This window comes from Lygodium microphyllum, chromosome 8, assembly GCF_053477565.2.
Source record: "Lygodium microphyllum isolate KBCC chromosome 8, Lygodium_microphyllum_v1.1.10, whole genome shotgun sequence".
In the NCBI taxonomy this organism is placed as follows: domain Eukaryota; kingdom Viridiplantae; phylum Streptophyta; class Polypodiopsida; order Schizaeales; family Lygodiaceae; genus Lygodium; species Lygodium microphyllum.
Genome location: NC_141142.1, coordinates 66,271,005 through 66,293,248, shown reverse-complemented (window position 1 = coordinate 66,293,248; position 22,244 = coordinate 66,271,005). Strand labels below are relative to the sequence as shown.

The window sequence follows — 22,244 nt, the reverse complement described above, 5'->3', positions numbered from 1 at the left end:
ACGTACCTAATTTGAGGACCCCTAGGTGCTATGCTGTGATCGTGGGTGCTTCTTATTTTTCCATTCATTTCTTTTTCTTTTCTTTTCTTTTCTTTTCTTTTCTTTTCTTCTTCCTTTTTTTTTTTTTTTGGTTGCCTGAATACAACCATTACAATATGTTGAGGCTATCAGCCTTCCAATGGGTTGGAAAATGTCAAGCTTCGAAGGCTCAGCAAATGAATAGTACAATGATGATGGTGCCCTAGCCTCGTTGTTAGAGAAGCAGTTGGCGAAAGGGGGAGATACACTTGAGATATTGCAACCCTCCTTGCGGCACATGCGATGTGGGTACAATTGAGGTAACGACTGCCGTGAGCCAACTATAGAGCTTGACCCAGAAAGGGGCGTGGCCCAGGAATGTTTTGTGGGCCATGCAATGTGGGCGGTTGGCAAGGGTGCTTTTGGCAGCATGGCTTTGCCGCGGCTCGTTGTGGGGTTGTGGATGTTGCGGTGATTTGGGCATTGAACATTTTCGCACAAGGACCTGTATTATCCTGCATCCACTTGTCGCTTCATGAGAGCATATGCATTGTGTATGCCACAACTATAATAAACCAGTGCAATGCAAGGAGACATCACTTATTTGAATTCTATGGTGTTGATTAGACATTTATCACCTGCGCTTGATTAGCTTTTTCTTTTGCTAAAGACGTAGCATATATTAAACGCAGATATGATAAGTTCATCCAAGTCAGGAACATGTCAACACTTAACAAGTCAGGAACATTTAACCATTTAAAAACCAAAAGTCCTGGCCAGTTATCATTTGATAAGCCCTTTATGCATTATGGGCTACTCGATTTGTACGAGGCGAGGCGAGTCTGGATGGCCGGGTGATTGGGGCTCTGCTGGTGTGGGGCTCCCGTGGGGGTGAGCAGGGAACATGTCGGCCGGGACATGAATGGTGTAATCCCGGCCCGCTACTGTCTCCAGAATATCTTTAAATAATTCATTAAATTCTTCTCTTTCCCGAGCTGCTCTGTCTGCCTTTGAGCATCTGGGGCCCGAGCGGGAGCTAGGAGTTCGTGCCACTAGTGCTGCCACCTGTTGTGCGTTTTGAGTCTCGACTTTCTTGACTCGAGGATTCTTCGGCCTTCGCCCTGGGCAGTGTTGCTTCGAGCCTCGCTTCTTGGCATACCTCTTGATGGTGGGCACATAGCACTCCGGTGGAGGGGCGCTTGCCACATGCTCCCGCCTTCTGCGAAGAGCGTCTTTGCATGCTAGATCTCCATCATTCTCCATATGTCCGCCGCAAAAGGAAACCTGCAAGATGCAATCCAAGGGTTTAGACCTTGATACAGGATACAACTGTTTGCATGGAAGGGATTTTTGAATCCACGTGAAGTGACTTGGTTCTCAGGCTTTAGCATGGCTAGGGGCTCAGGCCTAGATGAGCAAGACTGGTCAACGCCAGGATTTCTTATGCTCTTGGGGTTCTCACGTTTCTCCTGAGGTTTTGCTGCTCTTTTGTCATGGTTCTTCTCAGATGTGACTGGTATAGGTTTGTCACCTTGTTGTGACAACGTTATATCCACGCTTGATTGGTCAATGTGAGTTCCATTGTCAGTGGATAGAGTGTTGCAAGCAACTGTTGATGGCAATGGTTGGGTTGGTTTTTCAGAACACACGGATGTGTCTGAGGTTTCACCGCTATTAGGAGAGGCATCAGTGGGTTCATTGATGGATGGACTCGATGCTTTATTCATCAGCTCTCCAATGCCCTTCGTCTCAATGTTCTTGGGGTCCACAACCACCTGCAATTGTTGTTGTTTTCTCTGCTTTCTTCTCTTTTTCTTGGTCAGTGAAGGTGCCTCTCTCAACGACTCAGGACCTTGGACTAGATTAACCGTTGATGTGCTTGGTTGGGCCTCAGCCTTCTCTTTCTCTAGTGTGTCCTTACGGGACATGACCGTGGCCTGCTGAATAGCCTTGCTAGGTTGTGAGAGCCCAATTACCTCCCGTTTTGGAGGGTCTAGCTCTTCTGCCAGCTCCCTTGTGTTTAACTCCTCCATCCTAGGCTTTAGGCCCCTTGAAAGTGCTGGAGTTTTCGAGGAAGTTGGTTGTGACACCTCTTCCATAGGTAAACTTCTAAGGACACGTTCCACATAGGGTATTGTCACGGCCAAGGGCTATGACTGTTGTGATCCCTGATTGGAAGTAGTAGCAGCTAGTTTAGTGGGTTGGCTACCCTTGGTGGATTGCGGTGTCAAGTCCCTAGGGCGATCAGAAGTGGTCATGTCTTTTGTTGGCCTTTGAGCACTCATCTGTGTAGATCGAGCATGAGTTGATTTAGTCACATTAGGTTGCTCATGCATATCCTTGGGTCGAGAGCTACAGATGGCATCATGTCCCACCTCTTGGACATTTGGAAACTTAGATGGAGATAGAGATTGGAATTGAGCCGTTTCCCTTGACAACCGCTGTTGTGCTTCCTGTGTCCTTTTGAAAAAAGAGGATGTAGGAGATCCAGGACTCTTAGGTGGACTTGGCACTGGCTGATTGATTTGCTCGAGGCTTTTAGACAATTGTGCCATTTGCTTTGTTGAGCGATCAGCCTTGCCTTGAGCAATGTTGTGCCTATGATGCTTGCTCTCCCCTTGGGAAAGTAAAGGCTCCTTGGGCACTAATGATTTTTGTGCACGCTCAATGGCTGCATCTGATGTCCGCTTGTCAAGCACACTAGGCTGAGGATCTACTTTTTGATAGGCCATGTTTGGTTTCTTGATTTCAGTAGTGAGGGGCTCAATCACTCCAATATTTTTGGTTCGAAACTTGGCCTTTCGTTTAGTTTTCCTCCTACGCCTCTGTGCTTTGAACATAATTTGGGCTTCCAATAGAGGTGGCCCAGCAGGGAGTTTGGGCACCCAAATCCAATGATTGCCTGCATAATACCCTTGAGCACAAAGCAACGCCTTGGATATCCATCGTGGCGTTGTCCTAGCTCTCCATCGATGCTTGCGTCTATAAGGCTTGGGCTTCTTTTGGGGTCTTCTACGATATTTGTAAGTCCAAAGTCTGTCCTTGGCATTGTTTCTTGACCTTCTTGGTCCAGGCATGGCCTCACTCACTGGCTCTCATTGTTCGACCTGTGCTTGTATTAACTCTTCCAACAAGTCCTTGCTCTCGTTAATGGGCTTGACTGTTACGTCAGTACCTTCCTTGCCTTCCCCTCGAGGTTTGCTGAGGTCACCCTTGCTAAAGGTCGTGACTATCCTCACACCCGGTAGTGTCAAGTGTATCCTCTGAGCTACGTAGTCAGCCTCACACTTGGTAGCTTTTTGAAGGGCCTTCCTAGGAGGATTTCCTTTCCACCATTATCGCTATTGGGAGGAACATAGAACAGGAGTGGCAAGCTTTCTGTTTCAATTGTTACAAGGATTTTGCACTTCCCTAGAAGTGCTTGTGGGTGTTCCCCGTAAGGATTAAGAGTTGCATCAGTCGGTGTGAGCTCTGGTTGGCCTAGTAGGGTCCATGATTCATAGGTCAAGATATTAAAATCTGCTCCTTCATCAATTAGAGCATCAATAGTATGCTCTCTTTTCGCGGTGAATTTGACCCTAAGATAAGCAGGTGCTACTATGTCTCCATCTTCCGGGTCTTGGCGTGTAAATTTAAGCCTGACAGATGCCCTTGAGTTCTCGACTGCACGACTAGATGTGGATTCTCCATTTCTGTCTTGGATCGTCAGTGCAGTGCTATTCAAGGTATATCTCTCGTCAAGAGTGTCATGTCTCGTCATCTTGGCATTTGTAGCTTGCTGATGTTGCATTTCGCTCTGACTAGACACGGTCTAAACACAATGTACATGTGTTCTTGTGGTGTGGCCTTTTTGCCCTGGATGGCTAGATTGGCCCATTGAGGTTCTAGGGTCTCTGTTTCCCTCTATCCGGGTATGGGCTTTTGGTTGCTCTTTTGCAAGTGAGAATCCATGCTGGTATAGACCCATTACTACTCTAGGGTCCAATTTGGAGGACCTGTCGTGGCACGCGTTTTCCCTCCAATCTACTTGGGGGAGGTGCGGAGGGGGTAGAGCACCCTCTACAGGGGTCCAGGGGGAGCAGTCCCCCCCGTCCCGCAGGGCCGTTACGGTAGATGCCATATGCAATTTGGAGGACCGCTTATAGCCAAATTTTGAACTACGTGCTCTAAATTTTAGCCCAGTGAGGATCTGTGATGTGCCTTTAGCTCTATGCGGTCTTTGGGGTCAATCTTGGGGTTTAGATGTGTCAAAATTTGTGTTCAAGATACATGTCTGATTTTGACAGTTTTTTGGTCTGATTCTAAGATGTCCGATTTTCAAGAGTCTGATTATCAGAATCGGACGTCCGATTTTGGATGGGTCCGATCGGACCAGTGGTCCGATTTTGGTCACGTCCGATTCTAGGAGTCGGATCAAAAAGTGGTCCGATTTTCAAGTGGTCCGATTCTGGGAATCGGATCGGACAAGGCGGTCCGATTCTGGGACTCGGATGGCCTGGTCCGATTCTGAGTGGTCTGATTGTGGATTGGTCCGAGTGTCCGAGTGTCCGAGTCGGATAGGTTGATCCGAGCGTCCGATTCTCAAAATCAAACGGGTTAGTCCGAGTTTGAGTGGTCCGAGTGCCACGTGGCATGTCCGATCGGGCTAGTCCGATTCTGGGAATCGGACCAGACTGGTTCGACCCACTCTCAGTCGGACGGTCCGACTCCCGAACTCGGGTGGTCTGATTCTGGGAATCGGACTACTGCGAGTTGGTCCGAGTGTGTCGGCGGCGGACGCAATTCCTGCGCGTTTGACCCCTCCTTACTATCTACTGCACGCAATCACCACAGACTCTCTAGATCTGATCAGAGCACTTGTTGGAAAACACCAGACTCACCTGAAGCAGCGCAAATCGCCGGCGCCTAGAGATGGGGGTAGCGCTTCCTCGTCTTGTGAACCAAAAGTTCTCTCTCTCTCTCTCTCTCTCTCTCTCACAAGGAAAACCAAGGAACTGAGGTATGTCCTGGCCTCCCAGGCCTCTTAAGGTCCTTTTCCAGCACTGCAGAACCTTACAGCTAGTTTCATGTCCCTATCTTACCAAGAAACTTGAACCTGGTCCCCTGTTTCCCTGTTTTAGCCTGTTATACAGCAACAAAAAAACCCACTGTTTGCCTGTTTTTTTCTTCTTTTTCTTTGTTTTTTCCTACCCTAAATGCATCCAAATCACAAAATAAATACCTATACTACTACATTCCACAACATAAATCTCAGAAAGCAACAAACCTACTTGCCAAGGAGATCGAATACCATCTTCAACCCCCTCGCTTCCTACCTATCTACCTCAAGCACCGGTTCGGGGGGAAACCCCTTACTTTGATGCTTGATTCGAAGCGCGCAAGCGCTCAAGGCTTGAATCCGTTTGTCCCGGCAACGGAACCAAAATGTGGGAGCTTTCACTCAACCGCCAAGACCCTCGAACCGCTTATTGTTTCAAGCCTTCCAAGCCGAGGACTAATGGCTACCTCTCACATAGCCGACGCACCATCCATATCTACGGGTGTAGTGAGCTTACCTTGATGCCGTTCGAGTTACCTCCTCTCCCGCGCACTCCGGTAGCTCCACGATCCAAGTGCAAGCTTCAAGCAAGCTCCATTCTCAAGCTCCACGCTCCAAGCTCCATTGCCGCGAGTAAGACAAGAGAAGAGAAGAGAATAGAAGAAGAGAGGAGAAGATGGAGAGCTTCTCCTCCGTGGTCCCTCACCCTCACACACTCACTCCCTCACACTCTCACACTCCCTCTCTCAAGCACAAGCTCAAGCAAGCAAGAAGAAGAAGAAGAAGAAGAAGAGGAGAGCTACTTTTGGCCACACACAAGAATGAGCTTCTCATTCACTTTTCAACTTTATATACAAAACCCTAAATCCCTTTTGGGCGGTCATCCGCTTTTTCCCTTTTTACATGGCCGGCCATAGCCTAGGCCATTTTTCCCATTGTCATTTTATCTTCCTAGCTTCCTGTCCACTGCCCGTCTACCTTTACAAATTGCACGGGTGAGAGCCCTGCGCTCTTTTACAAGATTTCATGGTGCGCCTTTTTATTTTAAAATGCACATTTTCCCTTTTGCCTTTGCCTTGGACTTTTAAGGTTGCCCTTGCGCTTTTGGCCTTTTCTCCTTTTCTTTCTTCAGTCGGGCTACCTTTTTTCCGCCTTTGCCCTGCGTCTTTTCCACTTCTTTTTGCTTTCTTCGTGTTGGGGTTAACAATAGAACCCCTCGATTGGGATGAGTTACTTGCACTGTTGCTACATGAAAAAGTAAAGCTTGTCTTAAATACAGGTTTAAGCACATCTCAGGGTAGAGACACTATATTTTACTCTAGTCAGCAAGCTAGAGTTGGTAGAGCTCATGGAGCTTTTCGCGGTCGAGGAGACACTCAAAACACATATGGACATTAGTAGCAAAATGCTTGGAATAGCTCAAATACGCAAGGGCAATGAGGATTCGGAGCCGTTAGAGGCAGGGGGAGATCACCTAGAGGCAAAGGTGATTCCTAGCAGTCACATGAGCAGTCTCACACGGATAAAGATTGTCATTATTGTGGAAGATATGGGCATATTGTAGCGGATTGTCATAAAAAGCAAGTTGATATGAAGGTAAAAGGTAGGCAACATGGACATTATGCATCTTCCAATGGTACTCAGGATAACCAGGGAGATAGACTGTTTGCTTTCTAGCATGTATCTAAGAATGCGTCTAAGCAAGGCAAAGATGAGAAGCGGTACATAGACTCAGAAGCATCCAATCATATGACTCCTCATGGTGAATGGTTTGATGAGTTAGTAGCAGGGTCTCATGTATTTGTATGTACTGGTGATGATACACAGCATAATATTCAGCATACAGGTGTGGTTTCGTTGCCCATGCCCGATGGCAGAAAGAAGAGCCTACATTATGCACTACATGTACCTTCTATTACCAAGAATTTACTATCGATTGGACAAATAGGATCTGCAAGTCAAATTCAACATGGATGGTTGTTTTATTGAAGAATATGGCAATGACTGTAAATTGATTGCTAAAGGCAAGAGAGATGGCAGAATGTTCACTTTGGATGCATCTATCCCAGAATTGAAGACAACCATGTTTTCCCATGATAATGGAGTAGTTCGGGATGTAGAAATCTGGCACAAACGCATCCTCATGTTAATGTATAGAAACTGACAAATATGCAGGAGAAAGAGGTTGTACTTGGCTAGTCGAAGTTCAAGTACACTGATCTTGGACATGTATGCTCTACTTGTCAATTTGGGAAAAAAGTGAGATTCCCATTCATGAAACATGTCAAAAATAGTTCTTGGCATTTGCAGTTGATACATTCAGATGTATGAGATCCTACCCATAATGCATCTTTTGGTGGTGCTAAGTATTATGTATCCTTCATTGATAATTTGAGTCGATACACATGGCTATACATTCTGAAGCACAAGGATGAGGTGCTCGATGTCTTTCAGGACTTTTTAAGAAGCATGTTAAAAATGAACTTGGATGTTATATCTCATGTTTGAGATCTGATGGAGGTGGAGAATATGTATGTATCCAAAGAGTTTGACATGTACCTTGCTAAATATGGCATAAAAAGGCAGCTCACATGCAATTACACACCTCAGTAGAACAGTGTAGTGGCAGAGAGAAAAAATAAGGTGTTTATGAAAGCTACCAGGGCAATGCTTAATGAAAAGAATTTGCAAAATGTTTATCGGGCTAAAGTAGTGGTTACTGTAGTTTATGTGCTAAATCAAACACCTACAACTGGGGTTCATGATTTGACTCTTTATAAGAAATTATATGGATACAAGCCCGATATTAGTCACCTAAAATTATTTGGTTGCATTGCCTATGTACATGTGCTTGATGAAAAGATGAAGCAGTTAGACCCGAAAGCTGTCAAAAGTGTTTTCCTTGGCTATGCACAGGAGAGAAAGGCTTACAAATGCTATGATCCATCCACTTGGGAAACCTTGATTAGCAGGGATGTAGTTTTTGATGAATTGGCCTCATGGTATGGTAATCCGAATGCAGTGGTCTCTGATGGACCAACCAGGCCTACCTACGCTAAAAATTATCCTTCATCTAGTACGTCTATGAGTGGCCCGACAGGTGATGGTTCATCTACTGTTAGTCCTTGGACAGGACGACTCCACAGTCATACTACTGCATCCACTGACACGGATATGTTAGTGAGGGGGAGATTGGATAAAGGCAAAGAAAAGATGTTTGATGATGTGACTAGCCCGCTTACAGCTGGATATAAGTCACCTGACAGTGATAGTCTTGATAGTGAATTGGGCATACCATCAATTATGATGCCTAGTGCGAGACAAAGCAGGTATGTGCCACCTCATGAGAGGCAAGCCCAGAGTGCACTGCAGTTGAGGAGGTCTGAAAGGGTTAGAAAACTAGTTGATAAGCTGACATACAATGGGTATTCAGTTAGACATTATGCATATATGACTAAAGTGTCAGGCTACAAAGAGCCTAAGAAGTTCAGTGAGGTAGTTACAGATGAGAATTGGTGTGCTGCCATGTATGAGGCAACACATCATTGGCTAAAAATGACATGGGAATTGGTCCATTTTCCTGAAGGCAAAGTACACATTGGCTACAAATGGGTTTATAAAGTGAAATGCAAGTCATATGGTTCATTGAAAATGTATAAAGCCTGGTTGGTTGCAAAGGGATATGCATAGCAGTATGGCCTAGATTATGAGGAGACTTTTAGCCTAGTTGCCAAGATGGCAATGGTGAGAATAGTTATTGCATTAGCGGCTTCTAAGGGCTAGAAATTATGGCATATGGATGTCAAAAATGCATTCTTGAATGGTGAGAACAGTTATTGCATTAGCGGCTTCTAAGGGCTGGAAATTATGGCATATGGATGTCAAAAATGCATTCTTGAATTGTGAGAATAGTTATTGCATTAGCGGCTTCTAAGGGCTAGAAATTATGGCATATGGATGTCAAAAATGCATTCTTGAATGGTGACTTGCTTGAAGAGGTGTATATCGAGAAGCCTGAAGATTATGTACACCCTGACTATCCGACACATGTGTGTAAATTGAAAAAGGCCTTGTATGGACTAAAACAAGCACCGAGAGCATGGAATGCTTGCATAAGCACTTATTTGCAGCAACTTGCTTTTTAGATAGGTCATGCAGATCACAACCTATTTACAAGGAAGGCAGAGCATGGTTATGTTTTTCTGGTGGTTTATGTTGATGATTTGATCATCATTGGAGATAATCATCATGGGATTGCTAAAATTAAAGCAATGTTACAGGCTGAATTCAAAGTCAAGGATCTTGGTGAGCTGAAGTACTTTCTTGGGATTGAGGTTGTGTCTACACCTCAAGACATATGGCTATTACAAAAATAGTATGCTCATGATATGTTGTTGAAATATGGCATGATGGAGTGTAAAGCCATGGAAACACCATTGGATCAAAATGACAAACTTGCAGTTGATGTTGGGACTGAGATCGAGAATATCACTATGTACAAACAAATGGTGGGTAGCTTGATTAACCTTATTATTACCTGTCCTAACTTGAGTTATGCAGTGGGGCTAATTAACAAGTTATGCAGAACCTCATAAGCCACACTTAGATGTAGTCAAGAGGATTATGCGGTACGTGAAGGGTACTGCTGATTATGGGTTGTTTTATGAGCATGGAAAATCATTCGACTTAACGAGTTATATGGATGATGATTGGATTGATTGTCTCTATGACAGGATATCAACCAATGGTTATGCTTTCACTTTGGGAAGAAGTATGATTAGTTGGATTAGTAAGAAGCAATCAACCGTTGCTTTATCTAGTACAAAGGCAGAATATAGGGGTGTAGCCTTAGCGGCATGCAAAGCAGTTTGACTTGTGAAACTACTACATGACTTGGATATACAGTTGGATAGCAAATTCACGTTGCATTGTGACAAACCCAGTAGTGTAATGTTGGCTAGCAACCCCGTCTATCATGCTAGATCCAAACACATAGAAGTTAATTACCATTTTATCAGGGAGATGGTACTTGCTGGAAAGATTAATCTACTCCATGTGAAGACATAAGACCAGGTAGCAGATATCTTTATCGAATCACTTGGTAAAGAGAAGTTTGTGCATTTCAAGGAGCTACTTGGAGTACAGCAATTAGCTTGAGCTTGAGGGGGAGTGTTGAGAATCAAGCTCGTGATCAGTATCATCGACATGACCGACCTTATCTAGACAACTGTCGTCTTAGCTGTCACTCTACATGTGTGTTGTAATAACTGAGTTGATCAGAATCAACTACAATTAGTAGTACGGTCAGTTAGTGACCTAGTGTGTTTATCAGTTATGTGTGATTAGACTTTAGTAAGCATTATGGAAGAATGAGAAGAAGAGAACAAGAGAGCTCACTACTCTCTGTTATAGCTCCATGTTTTTGTCTTTCTCTCCCTCTAAATCTTGAACAATTTTGCCTTGGTTTTGGTGGTATTTTGGCTGTTTACAGTAGAAAACAGCAAGAGGTTTTGAATTGTCTACACCGTTTTGGACTACAGTATGGCATCTTCTTCTACTAATAGTGGTATCTTCAACATCACTAAGCTTGATGGTATGAATTATGCATATTGGAAGAGCCAAGTATGGCAGGTATTGGTGTAGAAATCACAAATAAATCCACTAAGGATGCATGGCGAGCAACCTAAAACTATGACTAATGACGAATGGGATGAGCTTGATGAGTTATGCAAGTCCACCCTCATCTTGTCTCTCATTGAACACATGCATTATTATGTGGTTAAGGAAGCACAGAGTACTTGGTAGCTTTGGGATAAAATTAAGAACCTCTATGACAAGAAAAGTCCAGCAAGTCAAATGTATTGGCTGAAGCAAGTGATGGACTTGCGCATGAATGAAAATATGACAATGTCTACTCATTTGAGTCAGTTCCATGCCATTCTCAAGAACTTGACTTCGCATGGCATTACCTTTGATGATGAGGTTACTCCATTGTTTTTTATTAGGACTGTGAGTGAGTCATGGGATGTATTCTGCACTACCTTATGTGCTCGAGCTACTAATTTGAACTTGCCTGATGTAGAGAGTGCTCTTCTATAGGAAGAAATCAACCGTAAGAGCTTGGATGCCTCTCGTGTGTCGCATGTTTTGACTATTAGAGGTAGAGATGGTAATGGAAAGAATGACTGTGGGTATGGATGTGATAGAGACTCGCAGAAGTCTAGGTCTAATTTGTGTGGTAAGTCGCATAGCAAGTTTCATGGAAGAAATGCTAATGTGACATGTCATCATTGCGACAAGAAGGGTCACATATGCCCTAAGTGTCATGAGTTGCACAAAGAAAAGGGAAGAGACAAAGTACAGGAAAAGTCCTCTGATCATAGCATTATGCTTATGAAATCCAATGTGAAAATCGAGGAGATAAATGTCGTGCAGACTGATGAATCCGATGGGGAGTACATACTTGCAACTAGTTCTTGTGATGCCATGCCATTGATCAAGGTTCACTCTATGTATGCACAGTGCTGGCTTTTGGATTTTGGTGCTTCATTTCATGTTACACCATGCCATGAGCGGTTCCATTCCTACTGCACTGTCTTTGGTTTAGGTCGCTTGGGTGATGATAGGTCAGTGCTATTGTTTGCATTGGGGATGTACGGCTGCAATTCTCTATTGGCAGTACTTTTTTGTTATAGGATGTATGTCATGTACCTGCGCTTACACGCAATCTTATGTCTGCACGGCAGCTTGATGATGCTGGATTTTATGTTTCATTTGGAGATTCTGCCTAGAAGATCACCTATGGTAGACTTGTGCTTGCTAGAGGTGCCAAGGCTGGCAGCCTCTATCCTCTTGTACTTGATGGGTCCTCTGTTGACCATGTTTTGTCAGTCTGTTCCAACCCACATGAATCTCTTTGGCATGTCCGTTTGGACCATATGTCCTTGAAGGGAATGAAAATACTTTCTGGTTTGCAGTACTCACCGCCCCTTGACTATGCATATTTTGATTCATGTGAGCATTGTCTTTATCTGAGACAAACTAGGAATACGCATAAGAAGTCTAGTAGGACATGCATAAGTGGGCCCCTGGCATTGGTGCATTCGAATGATTGTGGGCCCTATGGGTGGTGCAAAGTATTTTGTGATATTCATTGACAATTTTTCGTGTAAAGTCTAGGCTTACCCCATTAAGTTTAAGTTGGATGTCTTGGCTATGTTTCAGAGATGGCTTATATCAGTTGAGAACCAGACTGGGCATAGGCTAAAATGCCTTAGGACTGACAATGGGGGAGAATATGTGTCACATGCCTTTGAGAAGCTATGTGATGAGAGGGGTATTAAGCGTCAATTAATCACCCCTTATACCCCACCCCAGAATGGTTTGGCTGAGCGGATAAATAGAACCATCCAGGAGCCTGTATGTAGTATACTTAGCCATGCAGGCCTACCACAAAGCTTTTGGACTGAGGCAATCAATACAACTGTGCATATCGTAAATAGATCACCTCTAGTGGTTTGGATTTCCAGATTGGAGAGGACGTATGGATCGAGAAACCTCCATCTTATGCGCATCTACGTGTCTTTGGATATGATACATATTGCCATGTGCCGAAGGACAATCGTAGTAAGCTAGATCCTAAGAGTGTCAAATGCATTTTTCTTGGCTATGGAGATGCAAGCGAGATGGGTTAACGCCTCTGGGATCCATACGCGCGGAAAATCATCCGTAGCCATGATGTAGTCTTTCATGAAGACAAGATGCATAGGCAGCCTGAGAAGAAGGTGGTAGAGATACGCAAGGTTATATTCCAGGAGGATCCACATGCTCCTACACAACTAGTCGGTTAGCCTGCAGCAACAGTTGGTACACATGGCCAGGGTGTTGGACAAGATGCTAGACATGCAACAGAGCCTGCACTGAGACAATCTACTAGAGCTAGACATCCACCTGATCGATTTGAGCCCTCCATGCATTATGTCTTGGTTACAGATGCCAGAGAGCCTCTCACCTATGATGAGGCTATGCGCAAGGGTGACACTCACTCGTGGGAGATGGCTATGCAGGCTGAGACGGACTCCCTGCATAAAAATATGACTTGGGATTTTGTTTTCTTACCTATTGGCAAGAATAATCTACCATAGAAATGAGTGTACAAGGTGAAAAGCACCCTTGGACACCCCAAGATGGCTTATAAGACAAGACTTGTTGCTAAGGGTTTTAAACAAGAGCATGGAGTTGACTTTGATGAAGTCATTTCTCCTATGGTTAAGATGACCACCCTATGCTTGGTTTTGGCCTTAGTTGCGCAACTTGACTTGGACATGTATCAAATGGATGTCAAGTCTGCATTCTTGCATGCAGATTTGCATGATGAGATTTGCATGGGACAGTCCAGGGATTTGCAGAACTTGGTACGAAGCACCTAGTGTGCAAGTTGAAGAAAAGTCTTTATGGCTTGAAGCAGGCACCTAGAGAGTGGTATCATAAGTTTGATGCCTTTATGCAGTCATGGAGCTGTTGGAACAGAGGGGGAGAGACAGAGTGGAGCGAAAGATGAGTCTCAACTCATTGTTGTTCTTCTTCCATTATTCTTCCATCATACAAACCAAAAGAGACTTACACACATAGGTATGACTAACCAAAACTAACTGTGGTTAAATCACTGACTACACCGACTTATTAAATGTCACACATATGTACAATTGTATCCAAACTAATGTCAGTCACACACATAAAGATAGACTGAGTGAAGAATAACGAGAGCTTGATATTCTAGCACTCCCTTTTAAGCTCAAAACATCTTATAAACTCCAAGCAGCTGTGTGAAGTATATGAACTTTTCTTTACCAAGATACTTGGTAAATATGTATGCTACGTGGTCTTCGGCCTTCACATGAATCAAGTCAATCTGCCCTGTAAGAACCATTTCTCTGATGTAATGGTAGTGAACCTCAATATGTTTGGACCTAGCATGGTAGACATGATTGTTAGCCAACATAACATTGTTGAGGTTATCACAATGCAATCTCACTCTACTTTCTTGTTTTCTAGCAGCATTCCCAAGTCTTTTGGCAGTTTCATCAACCAAAGTGCTTCGCAAGCCGCTAAGGCAGCTCCTCTGTACTCAGCTTCTATACTAAACAATGCAACAATAGGTTGTTTCTTACTCTACCAACTAATCATATTGTTGCCCAATCCAAATGCATAACCACTGGTTGACCTCCTGTCATAGGCACAACCAGCCCAATCATCATCAGTAAACCATGTCAAGTCAAGGGATTTTTCATATGCATAAAATAACCCATAATCTGTAGCACCCTTTACATATCTCATGATCCTCCTAACTACATCTAAATGTGGTTTGCAAGGCTTCTGCATGAACTGACTAATCGACCCCACTACATAACATAAGTCAGGATGGGTAATAGTCAAGTATATCAAGCTGCCCACCATCTATTGATACATGGTCACATTCTCTGTCATTCTCAACATCAATCTACAACTTGATATTCTGATCAAGCGGTGTCTCCATAGGCTTGCATTCAGCCATATCATACTTCTGTAACATGTCATGAGCATACTGCTTCTGTAGTAGCCATATATCTTAAGGCGTAGAGACTAACTCAATCCCAAGAAAATACTTTAGTTCATCAAGGTCTTTGACTTTGAATTTAGCCTGTAAACATGATTTAATTTCAACAATGCCCTCTTCATCATCTCCAATGATGATAAGATCATCTATATAAACCACTAGAAACACATATCCATGATCTATCTTCTTTGTGAATAGACTATGATCTGCATCACCCAATCTAAATCCATGTTGCTGCAAATAACTATTGATATGAGCATTCCATGCTCTAGGTTCACGTTTTAGTCCATATAAGCCTTTTTCAGCTTACACATATGTGTAGGAAAGTCCGGATGAGCATAGCCTTTAGGCTACTCTATATATACTTCCTCAACCAAATCACCGTTCAAGAAAGCATTCTTGACATCCATTTGCCATAATTTCCATCCTTTGCATGCTACCAAAGAAATGATAGTTTTGACTGTTGCCATTTTAGCCACTGAATTGAAAGCCTCCTCATAGTCAAGGCCATATTACTGTGTATACAAGCTTGGCCTTATAGCGTTCTAACAAACCATTGCACTTAACCTTGTACACCCGTTTGCAGCCAATGGAGACTTTGTCTTCAGGCAACTCAACCAATTCCCATGTCTTATTTTCAGCCAGGGCTGCATACTCCTCATCCATGGCAGCACACCAGTTATCATCTGTAACTGCATCATCAAACTTTGTAGGTTCTTTGTAACCTGTCACACTGGCCATATATGCATAATGGCAGCTGAATAACCAGTGTATGTAAACTTGTCAACTAGTTTTCTGACTCTCTGAGATCTCTGTAACTATGGGCTTACTCTGAGCTTGTGTGAGGTGCCCGCCCATTAGCTTTCCAAACACTCTTTTAGCGGTCTATTGAGAAATGAATCTAAGCGTCACTGCCCGGCACTCCCAGGGAATGTTCTGAGTTTTGTCGCCTAGGGTTTCTCAAATTCGCCTCGCAACGGAACGTTCACGACTGAACCCACTAGGATCTGATTGATAACCCAACCCTAAATTTGGATTGGCAAAAGTCATTGTTATCCGATGGATCTCAAGACATCTTAGTTTTAGCCCTTATGATTAATTTCTTGTACTAGCTCTTAGTCAAGTCATGAGGCAAATAGGAAATTATCCTCATATATCAAATATGTTATAAGCATAATGTGTGAATACTTAATAAGATAAGTGCAAGGTGATCTCAAGGGCAAAAGTCATTGTTATCCGATGGATCTCAAGACATCTTAGTTTTAGCCCTTATGATTAATTTCTTGTACTAGCTCTTAGTCAAGTCATGAGGCAAATAGGAAATTATCCTCATATATCAAATATGTTATAAGCATAATGTGTGAATACTTAATAAGATAAGTGCAAGGTGATCTCAAGTAATTAGACTCCAACAGGCCTTGCATTGAGCTAGAATCTAGTTTTTCTTAATATTTGGGCTCTTAGGCTAAGTACTTTTGAAGTATCTAAACTAGTGCCATGGAAGGGAACCTTGCTAGTTGAGCCTTGGAGAACCCTCCAACTCACTCTTAAAGTGAATGTCTTTGGACTATGGAACTCGTTGGAACCATACTCAATGCTAACAAAGATTGAGATCTCGACATTCAGGTTGCAAGCAGTGCAAGGAGTTGTCATTCCGAACTTATGGATCTGTGACACACCAAGCATCTCACAAATGGGCGTCACCCCAAGAACTTCAAAGATACCTCTACTTCCGCAACCCAAAATCCAGTCTAAATGTAACGACTTAGTCCATTTCCCACCAAGAACCTCAACTCCAAATGAGGCTAAGTAGAGCCAAAGAGGTGCCATGCACCAAGACCGCACCTTTCATGCGAGAAGGCAAGCTGAACCAACCAGCTTGTCTAAGTACAAAGCAAGCAAGAAAGATTCGACAAAGTGGCCAAAGAAAACAACCCAAGTACTTAACTTGGAGATGAGGGCGAAGCATCTTGGCAAACAAACCAAGAGACCCAAGTCCCCAAGGCCCAAGGCAACGGCACGAAGAAAGGGATGCCTAACACAAGGAGCAACTCAATGGACTACCTCCCTCAAGGTGTGGCATAACATGGCAACCACCGCACCACCATGCCTTGACCCCAACATCACAACAACATGGGATCACGCTTACAAGGCTTGGCATGCAAAGCCATTGCACCAAGCCACCTCAAGTTAGGACTATAAAGCCTCCACTCCTCAAATGTAATTGAGTCGAGGGTAGACTAGAATGAAAAAATGATAAAAGAACGAAGTCTAGAAGGGCAAATCCTGGTCAGCTCAATAGCATAAGCTGTGTTAAAACCCCCAAGTCGTAGTGTGGTAGACACTAACCAACTTGTTAATAAAGGCTGTGTTAAGACCTTGCTAAGGAGTCAATCCTAGACCGACAAACACTAACCAACTTGATAATATAAGTTGTGTTAAGACCTCATAATGAGTCAAGAAACCACCCTTTAATACTAAGGACAACAATTCATTAAGCAAGGGTGAGTGTAAGGATATGGACTTTGTAGTTATACCATAGCGTAAGAACCTAAAACATCTAAGACCTTGCTAAGGAGTCAATCCTAGACCGACAAACACTAACCAACCTGATAACATAAGTTGTGTTAAGACCTCATAATGAGTCAAGAAACCACCCTTTAATACCAAGGATAACAATTCATTAAGCAAGGGTGAGTGTAAGGATATGGGCTTTGTAGTTATACTATAGCGTAAGAAACTGAAATATCTATATAAGGAGTAGTTGTAACTCTAAGCTCAGTTTGGTTTTCACTCTACATGTGATTCCCTATGCTCAGTGATAAACCCTCATATGTGCGATGCCATGAGGATGTAGTCCTGAGATATGCCTCAATGTTGTACATTTTGATATCATGAATACAAGGATTCCTTAGTGATATATCTTGCGTGCCATTCCAATGCGCTTTTTTGTACCTCCTGACAAGTTTTACCATGAAGTCCCATGAAGATTCATAAGGAGGGGAGGGGAAAACCCTCATGTGCGATGCCACAAGGGTGTAGTCCTGAGATGTGCCTCAATGTTGTACCTTTCGATATCATGAATACAAGGATTCCTTATTGATATATCTTGTGTGCCATTCCAATGCGTTTTGTTGTGCCTCGTGACAAGTTTTACCATGAAGTCCCATGAAGGTTTGTAACAAGGAGGGGAGGGGAGGGGAGGAGGGAGAAATAAGTTGAAGAAAAAGGAGGAGAATATAAACAAAGAATAATAGAGAAAATAAAATTTAAAAGTTAGCAAGAGAAAAAAGAACAAGATTTAAAGAGGGAAGAGAATGAAAAGAAAGAGGAAAGGAATAAGAGAGGAGAGAGAGAGAAAGGAAGAAAGGAAGAAAAAAAGCAAGGAAGAGATGGAAGAGAAGAAAAGGAGAGAGAAAGGGGGAGACAACTAAGAAAGGAGACAATAAACCAAGAGAGAAATTAGACAAGGAATTGGAGCACAAGCGGCTCCAAGCAAAACGCTGTTGCTTTTTATCTTTCTTTAATATACTTTTAACTTTAATGCCTTTCTCAAAAAAGAATCAACCCTAGTTATAAATTAAGGGTCCACAAAAGATTTATAACAAGGGGCCAATAGAGTAACACTCAAGGATGCATTGCTTTAAAGTTTTGTTAAAAACTAAAATATTATAACAATTACAATACTCAATTATTTGACCCCATTAAGTTCATTTAAAATTTTAATTTTAATCAATTATTATCATAATATCATAAATAATGCTAAGTAGCTTAAAAGCCACATCTTTTGTGCAGAATTGTCACTCAATTAGGGTGGGGTATGATTCCTTTTAGGGGGGCATCACTTTATTGGCCCCTTTACCCTAGATGCAACCACCAGCATTTTCAAAACTGGGCTTCACAATCAAACCTCATGCGACAATTGCGGTCGCGAAAACTCAAAATATTACAGGATTCTCAAACTTTTCAAAGAGTTACCTTGAAACTGGCAACTGATAAACGTGAGATCTGGACTTATTTCTTAGGTTGTTGGCAAAGCTCATAACCTAGGTAATACTCAACTGAAAGCAACTGATTGAATCATCAGTAAGAAATACTAGAAAACACTTCACACACTCAGCACTGATGGATTGAAAGCTTGGACAAGGTAGTAAAAAATGCATTCATGAGACATTACTAAGCTCCCACTGTGAGATATTACTCAATATTTACATGTACATGGCAGATAAAAAATAGATATTACTCAAATATATACATGTACATGGTAGATCAGAAATCTTCCTGTGCAGACATCAAGACAATATTATGTGAGACTCTGCCTTAGCTCTCCTTTTCTACTGTGAAGTGTGTGTAATAGACATAGAGGCCAAGTCTACCTGTGATTCTACATCTTGAACTTGAAGGGCTATAAGAGGAGACCACACATGTGATGTTAACATATCCTGGGTATAGCTTCAATTCCTAGCTAGCCTCCGAAAGCTAGGAAAACCACGTTTTCCAGCCCACGTCTATACCATTTACTGAAATCCTCTGCATCAACATACTCTGTACTGTGCTTAGAATTTGAAGACCACATCCACACCACTTCTTTGCTACCTACGCAGCAATCCTCTCAAATCTTGTGTTGTTCCACATATTCGTACCTTGTAATTTAACTCTCTCATTGACATGCAAGTAAGGCAGGTGGCAGGGCCCTAAACATTTCCACTCACACCAATGCATTTCTACATTGAGGACACCAAGGACTCACATCCTCTGCCATGGGCGAAAAACCACATTCCTGGCAGTCTGTCAAATGTGCCATCGTCTTTTGGTCCATGAGGATGCTGCCTTGATGACCACACCTTTCTGGGCTAACAAAGTTGATTTCACTACTACCCATGTCAACATCATTCTCCGCCCATGATTCATCAAAATACTCCTCACTAGAGACCTTGCTCTGAATCTCCACTTCATCAGTAACACTGCAACTCCCCAGTTCTGTCACTGTGGACTGAAGCTCCCACCCTTCATCAACTTGCTGAAATATTGCGGCAATGCGATCATCAGCAAGCCTCAGTAGCTTCCGAGGATCAATAAAGGACCTCTTGCAGCTTTTCCAATCAATGTAGAACATTTGGCCAGTCTGACAAAAATAAATTCATGGAAGAATGAATAAGAGAATCAAACAGAAAACACAGAACTTGAAATTAATAAATGTCAACCAGGAGCAGTAACAGTAAGGTTCCAACTGCTTTGTATAATGTACATTATGATAGTGTAGGATGGTCGTTCATGCTATGATATTATTAAAAGATTTGATCTGAGAAGACAGCATTGATCATCAGAGATACTGTACCCGGAGATCCAAGAGCTGCTCCCACCCATCAGGCAGAGGACCTCCTGAGGAGAGGTCGACGGAGGGTTGTTGAGTGTCCGAATAGCCCGAATAGGAAAAGCCAAAAGGGAGAGGCAGTTTTGCTTCAGAGGGCTTGCTGGTTCGTGCATGATGGGCTGATACAAGGCGAGCCGGCGCATGATAGGCTGATATGGGGCGAGCCACGGGCGGCACCTCCTGCTGCTGAAGGAGAGAAAGGTGGGTCTCCATGGCTCGCAGGGCTTCTTTAGACCATCTCTGAGTGGACGCAGAGGAAGGCAGGCCGCCTGGGCCCTCCTTGCTTGTTGATGCAGCCATGGTGGCAGCGCCCTGCAGAGGGGGGCTTAGCCCATTGATCTCCAGAGCAGCTGAACACATGGGCACGGTCATATCTGTGTTGTCCTGCTCCGAGGAGCAAGAATAAGAGAAAATGATTGGGAAAACAGGGGCTGGGTTTTTCGACAGTGTGGAAAACAGAGTTGGGTTTTTTTTATCCAAGAGGGGCTGGAAAGCGATGGAGATGGTGGCTGGTTGGGCTTCAGGGCGACCCTGCTCTCTGCGTGGATCGGTGCACTTGAGGGGGGGAGGCAAGAGGGGCCCTGTTTTCGCTTCAAATCTCGGAGAGAAGGCTTGCTTTATCTTCTCCGGCCCATGAAGGAAAAAAAAAACCCGGTGTTATGAGGCCGGCTTCTGCAAAGCCTACTCCAAAAACCCCTGCGAAAAGGAACAGAGCAACCCAACAGAGGCCGAGCTCGCACTTGGGCGATCCTGAGATCACAAGCCCAAATCAAATTTGCACTGGCGGAGTGCGACCAGCACCAGGCCTAGTCCTAGGTCGTCAGAATCTGAACATGCCCGCCTTCCCTTGCATGCGATAGAGACTCGAGAGAGAAGATAGACGAAGGCTTGTCTGTGGCAGTGCAGAGGAACAGAGCTTTTATGCACCCACCTGCGTAATCATCAAAGAAAAAGAACGGCTGTTATCCCGTCCCTCATGCATGCAATGCGAACACTCTCTCTCTCCCTCTCAATTACCCTTAACGGATTTCTTCTTCAAGAAGCAGACGATGATTTTTGGGACGCCAATTAGGTTTATCACAACGATAAATAAGAGTAGAGTGCCTCTCTTTTAGGGGGATTCAGTTATTGTTTATACTATTGCGCAGTGGAATTTTAATTTAAGTCGTAGTGGGTGTGTAGGGGAATCCAAGGTACCCCTTTTCAAGGCGGGAAGCGCGGAGTTTACAAATCTGGGAAGGGGCGATTAATCACCCTCATCAATCCTCTGATTAGGTTATTAAAACCATATTGATTGTTTACAAATGTGGGAAGGGGTGATTAATCACCCTCATCAATCCTCTGATTAGTTATTAAAACCACATTGATTGCCGAAATTCTCTTAAAATGTACTGAAATTCGGGTTTTATCTCGGATAGGAATGCGGCGTTAAAACGAGGATCCAAGGCACAGCAGAGAAAGTGACCCAAAATCACGATTGACTAATTTAACAAATAAATTTACTTATTATAGATATATATATATATATATATATATAAAATTTACATTAACAATTTTCCATTTTTCCTCCTTCATGAGGAAAAAAGGCGGCATCAATAAGAAATCCTTTTTTCTCTCTCTCTTTGAGTATTTTTGTTTCGACAGACACAAACTGCAAGCAAATGATAGAATTCGTAATGATCTTAGGATGGGGACGCTTAGCTACGTGATCCAAGGCCCTCTCCAGATCCAACGGCTGTTGTCAAAGCATGCATGCACGCACGAAGACCTGCCTGTTCACATGAGAGGATAAGCTTGTAGGGTCTAACTGCCTAGCCTATTTTGCCACTCTAGCATTCACACTGTCATGTGAGTTAATACATTGACCAAAAAATGTGACCTTTTCACATATCTAATTGGCAATAACCATCCTACTTCTATCATTCTATGCCATCTTTGTAATTGCATGTAATTTATATTAAAAGGAAAAAGGAGTTACATCGAAAAGCGGCACTCCCCATATGCAAGATAAAGAGGCCCATCCATTAGAGAGAAATATGCTATCTAATTAATGCATGTAGATCAATTCAGCCTTCAAAAATTATCGGTGTATATTTATCAACCCTCAAATTGTGATAGGTGGAAATTTTTTGGCCCTCAAATTGGTAGTGACAGTCACAAGTGCACAATTTAGAGTGGCAATTCTAATCAAGAGATTGCAACCAGATTGTATTGTATGT

The 22,244-nt window shown here is 43.2% G+C and overlaps 1 protein-coding gene across 1 annotated transcript; it reads right to left on the bottom strand.

Moving 5' to 3' along the window:
- Nucleotides 1-18,839: 18,839 nt before the first annotated feature.
- Nucleotides 18,840-21,068, bottom strand: LOC148032405 (uncharacterized). Its single transcript, XM_087684090.1, has 2 exons — nucleotides 19,990-21,068; nucleotides 18,840-19,776 (listed from the first exon to the last, which is right to left on the bottom strand). The coding sequence occupies exons 1-2, from the start codon at nucleotides 20,395-20,397 to the stop codon at nucleotides 19,360-19,362; spliced, it is 825 nt and encodes a 274-aa protein (XP_087540216.1). The 5' UTR covers nucleotides 20,398-21,068; the 3' UTR covers nucleotides 18,840-19,359.
- Between the last annotated feature and the right edge of the window lie 1,176 nt (nucleotides 21,069-22,244).

Coding starts and splice junctions, on each gene's coding strand:
- LOC148032405 (XM_087684090.1), bottom strand. CDS start 20,397: ATGACCGTGCCCATGTGTTCAGCTGCTCTGGAGATCAATGGGCTAAGC. Junction 19,777..19,989: donor AGCAGCTCTTGGATCTCCGG/GTACAGTATCTC, acceptor TATTTTTGTCAG/ACTGGCCAAATGTTCTACAT.